We start from the raw sequence: 8,641 nt of genomic DNA on the forward strand, positions 1-8,641 counted from the left end.
GCAAGAGACTACACTGAAAGAATTGCCTGGTCCAAGCAGAAACTGATTCAAACGTGACTAGCTTTCCTGCTTTCTCATGAGATGTAACTTACGGAGTAAAGCTTATATTTCAGCCTTCTAGACATATAGTTTTATGATTACTTATTTTATGTGTATGAGTGCTTGGCGTGTGTGTGTGTGTGTGTGTGTGTGTGTGTGTGTGTGTGTGTGCGCGCGCGCCTGGTACCTATGGAGGTCAGATCTCGAACTGGAGTTCCACGTGGTTGTAAGTCACCATGTGGGAGATGGAAACTGAACCCCAGTCCTCTGCAAAAGCAACAAATTCTTTTAACCCCTGAGCCATCTCTCCAGCTCCAGAGCTCTTTTAATTTTTTTAAAAATGATACGTATTTCTTTAGGGGGATGTGTGTACCAGAGAGCACACATGGAGGTCAGAGGGCAACTTGCCAGGGCAGTTGGTTCTCTCCTCCACAATGTGGGTCCCAGGGATTAAACTCAGGTTGGCAGGCTTAATGGCAGATGCCTTTACCCCCTGAGCCATCCTTCTGGCCCCGGGTTAATGCGTTCTATGTGGCTAAACCAGGGACCTTGACCCAAGATTATCTGTTTGAGTTAAATATGGTTTTTCAGTTATCGTTTCCTACCTAAAAACCCAAAAGAAAAAAATCTGTCTTCTTGTCTCTTATTAGTGGGGTCAGTATCATAGATGGAGGAAGTGAAGGCTGGGCAGTGCAGCAGAGCGACAGTGTGTTTATGACTTCGGCTCACTGGAACCAGAAGCTGGGAGTTGTCTTTTCTGTTCAGATATTGACTGCTATTTCCAGCTCTTTGCATACTCTGAGTCTCATGTACTTCTGTATGTCCACGCTGTTATTATTAGGATAGTGAAGCCCAAAGTGGCCTCCATGGAGGATATGGCCACCTTCCACACTGATGCCTATCTGCAACATCTCCAAAAGGTCAGCCAAGAAGGTGATGAGGACCATCCGGACTCTATAGAATACGGACTAGGTAAGAGTCCCTCGGGCAACAGTGGGACCCCAGCTTGTAGATTATGGTACTTAATTTGTCTCTCTGTGTTTATGTAGAAGGATGTGTGTATGTGCAGTAGTGTGCTTGTGTCTGCTGGTACACACGTGGAACCAAAAGTCAGCACTGGGTGTCTTTTGTTTTGTTTCGTTTGAGACAAGGCTTCTCTGTGTAGCCCTGACTGTCCTGGACCTCCCTCTGTAGACTAGGCTGGGCTTGAACTCACAGAGATCCACCTGCCTCTGCCCCTGAGTGCTGGGATTAAAGGCATGTGCCACCACCACCTGGCTCTGGGTGTCTTCTTTAATCACTCACCACCTTACATTTTGAGGCTCTCACTGAACTTGAACTTCACCATTTTGACCAGGTTGGACGGCCAGTGGTCTCCAAGCATCTACTTGTCTCCACCCCTCCAGTGCTGGGGTTACACATTCATGCCTCGTGTGCCGGCTTTTACATGGATGCCAGGAATCTGAACTCAGGCCCTCATCCTTGTGTGCCAGGCATCTTACTGACTGAGCTACTTCCCTAACCCTTAATACTTGTTTCTTTTTTATCTTTAAGTTTTATGTGTACGCCTGTGTGCCTGAGTGTATGTGTGTACCACGTGCATGCAGTGCCAGTGGAGGTCAGAAGAGGCCGTAGAGCCCTTGGACCTGAAGTTAGAGATGTTTGGAAACTGCCATGTGGATTCTGAGAATTGAACCCAGGTCCCCTGGAAGAGTAAAAAAATGCTCTTAACTGCTAGCCACCTCTGTGGCCCGATACTTTTAAATTAAGAAATAATATAACTGATGCATGTGTGCACATGTGTCTGTATGTGTGTGTGTCTGTCTGTCTGTCTGTGCCTGTGTGTGTTATTGAGGGTGGAACCCAGGTCCTGGGATATGCTAATGAGGCACTCTGCCTTAGCTACATCTCAAGCCCCAACTGTTCATTTTAATCCCTCAGTCTGGTCATATTGTGAACACTCTATGAGTCGAACACAAGAGAACCATGAGACTGATGGAGAAGAATCGCTCAGTGCTAAGATTCTAAGGGCAGCACTTGGGGCTGCACTAGCTGTAGTGATCATATATTTTAAGTATTGACTTATTTGGTTTGAGGTTTTTTTTTTTAATTTTTCCAAGACAGGGTCTCACTGTAAAGCCCAGGCTGGCATGGAACTCACCTGCCTCTGCCTTCCAAGTGCTGGGATTAAAGGTATGCGTCACCATGCATGGCATTAGGTAAATGTTTAAATTCTGGCTAATTTTCCTACCTTATCCTTCATCAACAGATGCCTTAAAAAAATCACAGTGAATTGTCAACAGCATGGTCTAGTGCAGGTGTGTCCAGCTTGCAGCTCGTGGGCCACATGCCTCCCACGATAGCTATGAATAGGGCCCAACACATTTGTAGGCGACAGCAGCATACTGCGATGTCAAAGGCACCACTCTTCTAGAGAAACTGTGTGGCTTAAAGAAAGATACTAGGTGGGGCTATCAAAAGACCCGGTCCCAGGCCTGGCTCTGTGTGACCACTGGCAAAATACATCACCTCTCGGGCCTTGATGGACTGCTGGTGGGATATGAGAAGTTCATCTTGAAGGTTTTACCCTTTCTATTTCTAACCTTTGAAAGCCTTCCCTGTCTAACATTGGAGATGCTTATCTGTCCCCAGTGGAGCTGGTTTTAGCCCAGAACCTTCTTTAGGCTGTGCTGTTGACACAGCTTAACCTATTCTTCCTTCCCCAGATCTTCTTTAACAGATTTTTCTGGGTTCTGCCCCCAGGTTATGACTGCCCAGCCACAGAAGGAATATTTGACTATGCGGCTGCTGTGGGAGGAGCTACAATCACTGCTGCCCAGTGCCTGATTGACGGGAAGTGTAAAATAGCGATTAACTGGTCTGGAGGGTGGCATCACGCAAAGAAGTAAGGAAATGCCTTTCTGCCTTCTTACTCTTTCCCTGGTCAATCTCTCAGTTAGATAAACCTGTACACTTGTTATACTGATACTCAAGGGAACCACGAATATGTCTAGCGTTTTATAAGGAGTTCTGAAAAGATGCAAGTAAGATAAATGACCTAATGCAGTGGAAAACACTGAACTGAAAGTCAAGGCATCTGCGCGGTATGCCTAGTTTTCCTGCAAACTTGTCCAGACCTCCCTAGACCCCAGGTTCTTCATCAGGGACAGGGAAAAGGAAGTAGCTAGACAACCTACGCATTCCTTGGAAATTCCCTGTCTCAGGGACCTGGCTCTAGGAACAGGAACAGAATTCGAATAGTTAGAAGATAATATAAATTATGGTACTAAGGGAATATGTGTAGTATATAAGATAGATTGGCAGTCGGGAGAAGTTGATCATGGAGGTGTTGGGAGAGGAGCATGTCAGAGCCATTACTTGACAGAAGTAAGAAATGGGTGTTTGAATAAGTAGCTAATTGATGAGACTAGACATAGAACAAAAGGCTTCAAAAGAATCGAGGAAAGTGACAAGAACGACAAGGTCTTCTTCCGCATCTGCCATCTCATTTGCTCTGTTACTTAATACTTGCGAGGGAAGGGGGATTTTGAACTTATCAGTGTGCCTGCCGTCTGAGTGAAAGAAAGCGGCTGTCTTTCACAAATGGGGTGCAGCCAACCAAGACCTTGGTCTTCAGTAAAAAGGACCCAGCATTTGATTCCTTCAGACTGAAAGGCACTACAATTGTAGCGTGTGCAAATCTGCATAGTAGTATGCAATACTATTCTTTTCCAAATGGACAGATTTCTTGGCCAAAGAAGTCCTTGTAAAACTAAATAACTACAGTCTACTACCTAGACAATAGAAAACTGACGTCTTAGTAATGATTCCACATGGTCTTAAACAAAGAGAATAGCCCGCTTTTGTTAGCTTTTTTTTTTTTAAGTTCAAAATTAAAACAGGATCTTTTCTTATTAAAGCCAAAGAATAAAAAAGAAGAACAAGATTTTCTACATCCAGGACTTCTCTGTCCTTTGGGCACAGGGAGTAAGGGAGCCCTGTGGCTTCACGAGCGTGCTTGCTCTGGCAAGTGCGCTGTCATTTCCCGTTTCCCTTTGCTGCAGAAGACCTGCTAGGAGTTGGGGCACTTTCATACCTTGCCACTTCTTACCGCTGTGTTTCTGCCAGAGGCTGTACTTGGAGTGGAGTCAGTCTGGCTGCAGGTGTGAAGGTGCTCGCTTCATTAAGTGCTGAAGACAGCTTTCTGCTGATCCTGTCTGGAAACAGACAGACTGTAGTGATCGTAAATTAGTTTCTGGGCATTGACTTAAGTCAAGTCCGAATTCCAAGGTGTTCTTGACACCCCTAGAACAGGCTTATTAGTTTAGAAGCTAGGCGCTACCTATTATTGTTACTAGGAAATTTTGGGGAGCCCAACCTGGAGTGTCACATGTTACTGGGCAAATTGGGGTTTCCTCTTGAGTTTTAGTCCCACTAATTAAAGAATTTAAGAAGAGACTCAGGCCCCTGTGCTCAGGAGACAAAACAGGCAGACCTCTTAGTTCTGGTCTTGCTAGAGTTGCTTAGTGAGACTCTGTCTTTAAAAAAAGACTCAGTAGGAAGCCCGAGGACAATGACAATTTAATTAGTCTTTAAAAGAAAACCCTTAGGGCTGGAAAGCTGTAAATCTTGGTAGCTGCTAGGTAGCAGGAAAAAAAAAAAGAAGAGAGAAAAATCATGCCTTTTGTAAACCACCACATGGAAGAAATCAGTGCTTAGGAGTCAGGGGTAGTAATAACTTCAGAGAAAAAGAGTGAGAAAGCCCAGAGTATCAGGAGAAGCATGTCTAGATTATGGCCAGCATCTGGGTGTATATGTGTATGTGTGTATACATATTCTCTCTCTCTTCTCTTCTCTTCTCTTCTCTTCTCTTCTCTTCTCTTCTCTTCTCTTCTCTTCTCTTCTCTTCTCTTCTCTCTCTCTCTCTCTCTCTCTCTCTCTCTCTCTCTCTCTCTGTGTGTGTGTGTGTGTGTGTGTGTGTGTGTGTGTGTGTATGTGTGTGTGTGTAGGGGGAGGGGAGGGGAGAAAAAGGAACAGTTATACTTATCTAAGTAATTCAGAAAAGCAAGCAGGCTTAACCCAGGGAAGGCTCCAGGAGCAACCATACCCAAGTGAGGTGGGAGGGTGGGATTTCTGGGATGGAAAGGAAAAGTACATCTTCTCATTGAGGGTGTGAATTGTTCCTCCCATTTGTTCAGCATGCCTAAGGTGGGCTCTAGGCCTTACTTTAATTACCTCTTTCATTTTAGTAGCTTGGACTGTTAAGTCTCCTGCCAGAGCCAGAACTTCTGGTTTCTTATCTCCACCAGATATCCCAACAGTCTCTGCTCTGAAGATGAAACCCTGACGTCATTTAGGAGATAGGCTGAAATTAAGGACTGGGTAGATCCAATATTTCCATCCTGAAAATCCAGAGCTCCAGTTCCAGAGCTGTCTGCCAGAAGCCCTTTAGAGTTGCGGAGTTCTGCTCACACCCCACAGGGAAGCAAGGACACTCACTAAGAGGAGATAAGAAAGCAGAGCTCCCTGCCAGCATCTGGGCATTCCTGGAACTGCTGCTCGAGGGTCCCTGCCCTAAGCTGCCCGTCAGGTTTCCACGTGCTCTTCTCTCCATTGCAGTCACATTGTTTAAACGTCCCAGGTACACGCAGCACAGATTCCTAGATCCCATTCCTTAAACCAGCATTGACTAAACTGTATGTGGCAAGCACATGGTTTTTCTCTTTAGTAATGGGAGGTAGGGAAATTGAAGCAAAGTCTACGCCCCCCCCCCCCCGCACCCAACTGAAAAAACAATCTTTGATTTGAAACTGTTCAGGTGCTGACAGGGTTCTTTTGTAACTGGCTTCGTGAAAACTTTACTAGTGTTGAGAGTGGGAAATATGTTCATACAAAATTCTTAGAAGTCTATTCTAAGGAAATAACCCAATACTGCCATCAAAAAATTGATATCTTGGGGATGATATAAGAAATCACTGCATTTGAAATTTATATAAGGGTTCTTTTAGAAAATCCTGCAAAAAGACTAGTGCTACCGAATATTCAGTGTACAAAGCCAGAATAATGGAAACACTGGCATAAGATAGTGTGCTCCTCGGAGAGACCAAGTCTGACTAAGTTTAATGGGTCGTAAGAGATGCCTTGGGAAAGTCCAGGTTAGCTGCCTGGTTAGGCTGAGCTGCTGCTAAACTCCTCTTTCCTGTTTCTCATTTTCTCTCATTGTCGACCTAGGGCAGCTGACCAAGTCCAGTGAGTCAGTTGGTACACAAATCCAGGCCCTTCGGCCACAGGGTAGAGCACACAGCAACAGTATCTAGGAGGAAGAGAGGGGTTCGAGGCATTTTCGCTATTTGCCATGTGTTTTCTCCCCTCAGTCCCCGTCACATGTCTCCGCCATTTCCCCAGAAACTCCTTATTCAGTAGCTCTGGATGCTATGTCATCGTCCGTCATCTGGGCTTCTCAGTCTCGTTAATAATAAGGCTCCAATGTATATATGAAAATGAATAAAATGATTTTTCTCTGGTTAATTAATTATTATGCTAACTCGTAGCCCGACCACAACACTAGAAGGGATGGGAGAAGGGGCCTTATTCCTTGCCCAACACAGACAGCTGAACAGACTGTCGCTGTTACAGACTACTGCCCTCTTCCTTAAATATCTGCAGTCCCAGCTTTCTGTGTGAAAGACTCATCTACCGACGGTGTCCTGGGAACTTGGTAGCATTCTTTGATTTCAGAATTTGTTTTTCCTCCATACTTTGCTGTGGGTCAAGTGCCACCTGCTGGCAGTCAACTGTTATGGCACTTCCCCCCCCCCCCCCCCTTTTTCTGAGTAGCCCTGGCTGTCCTGGAACTCATTCTGTAGACCAGGCAGACCTCGAAGTTGGAGATCCACCTGCCTCAACACCTCCCAAGTGCTGGGCTTAAAGGCACGCGCCGCCACTGCCCAGCTGCATATATTTTTGATTGATTGATTGATTGATTGATTGATTGCCTCAAGCTCTCTTTGTAGGCAAGAATGACCTTGAACTACTGATCCTCAGGCCTCTACCTCAAGTGCTGGTGTTACAGCAGGTCTGGTTTGTGCAGTACGGAGGGTTGAACCCAGGGGCTTCCTTCATGCTATGCAAGCACTCTACCTACTGAACTCTGAAAGTTTCCTTGCTGGGAACTGAAACCTAGCACCTCAAGCATGTCAGGCAAGTGCTCTGCCACCGAGATACATCCCTGACCTGCTATTTCATCTTTATATGTCTGAAGTCTGTATGTCCATTTAAGGTGCTCAGTCCTTGTCTAAACAGTTTAGTATTTTTATCTGTGCCTTTGATGATGTGCTTTACTTTGTTTTCAAAGAGGCATTTCTACTGGAATCTCTATACTAGTTAATAAATCTGTACTGATATTTCCCTCACCTAATGACCACTGTCAAAATTATAGTCTGTAAAGTATGCCTCCATACATTTTTTCAAAGGTCAATTTCAAAGGTCACTTGTTCTGTCCTCCTCGCAATCTAATGTGTACATAGTTTCTCCAGGATCTGGAGGACAGGGGAGCTTTAAGAACTTTGAGATTGTGTTCTGTCTTGAATAAAGCCTGAACAGGGTAGGAATGTATAGCTAAGAAGCAGTATGGAGATCACAGGTGGGAACCTAATGTTGCAAAGGGGTCTAAAGAGGTAGGTCTGCGGATAAAGAGCTTGCTGTGCAAGCATGAGAACCGGAGTTCTGATCCACAGATCTCAGTCAAAAGCTGGGCAATTATGGTGGCTTCCCAATAATCCCCACACTAAAGAGGCCGGCCAAGACACGGGACTGCATTCCCAGGGCAAGTTGGCTAGCTTAGACTAGCCAGAATCGATGAGCTCTGGGTTTAAGAAACCTTGCCTCAAAAAATGAAGATAGAGAGTGATCAAAGCAGTGCAGGATCCAGCTGTTTCCACTTTCACCTTGCGCTCATGAGCAACGCTTAATCATGTGTGGAAGAATGAAGGAATGTTAAGACCAAAAATTTACTTGTCCTTGACGCAGGACCGGAGTTTTTAATGGGGATCAATGTGTATTGATAAACATACTTATCTTGTTGGTGTGACACAAATGATTCTTTCCTTTTGTTTTTTGAGATGGAATCCCACTGCATAGCCAAAGCTGCCCTAAAACTTATGGTCCTCCTGCCTCAGCCTCCTGAGAGCCAAGATTAGAAATGAACATCACGATTGGAGCCATAATTTCTTGATCTACTCTGCATTGGAGGATGCATAGTAAGGATAGAAGGGCTGTTCATCGGATCACGCTGAGACAGCTCGTGGCACTTCCATGCTCATCTCCTGTCGTAAACTAAAATAGGTGGCAGTTGGACTGAAGAGTTAAATAGAAAAAAGCAAGTTACAAAACTATGATGATGAATATGAAGCTTCTAACAAGAACTAAGTTTTCTAAGTTTAGGAGGGTAACAGGAAATATTTTCAAGGGAAAAGATCAAAATGTTATAATTTAAAATTTTAAAAACCAATATAACAGAAATGTTTTTTAAGCCACAGTAAAAATGAAAGATAAAACACAAACGGACAAGGGCCATGTGGCCTAAAGATGGACAAAGTGCGAT

At 44.7% G+C, this 8,641-nt stretch overlaps 1 protein-coding gene across 1 annotated transcript; it reads left to right on the forward strand.

Annotated features, from left to right (window-relative positions):
• The first annotated feature begins 424 nt into the window (after positions 1 to 424).
• On the forward strand, positions 425 to 5,507 carry LOC121445383 (histone deacetylase 8-like). The gene is made up of 4 exons (XM_041647514.1): positions 425 to 430; positions 825 to 1,011; positions 2,803 to 2,944; positions 5,349 to 5,507. The coding sequence occupies exons 1-4, from the start codon at positions 425 to 427 to the stop codon at positions 5,401 to 5,403; spliced, it is 390 nt and encodes a 129-aa protein (XP_041503448.1). The 3' UTR covers positions 5,404 to 5,507.
• The last annotated feature ends 3,134 nt before the right edge of the window (positions 5,508 to 8,641 follow it).

The sequence above is a fragment of the Microtus oregoni genome, unplaced genomic scaffold (assembly GCF_018167655.1).
Source record: "Microtus oregoni isolate MIOR12 unplaced genomic scaffold, Mior012 000182F_ref0000045, whole genome shotgun sequence".
NCBI classification, from domain to species: domain Eukaryota; kingdom Metazoa; phylum Chordata; class Mammalia; order Rodentia; family Cricetidae; genus Microtus; species Microtus oregoni.

Excerpts from the sequence above, each read along its gene's own strand:
- LOC121445383 (XM_041647514.1), top strand. Across the intron at positions 1,012-2,802 it reads CTCTATAGAATACGGACTAG|GTTATGACTGCCCAGCCACA; the intron begins GTAAGAGTCCCT and ends TTCTGCCCCCAG. Across the intron at positions 2,945-5,348 it reads GGGTGGCATCACGCAAAGAA|ATATCCCAACAGTCTCTGCT; the intron begins GTAAGGAAATGC and ends TATCTCCACCAG.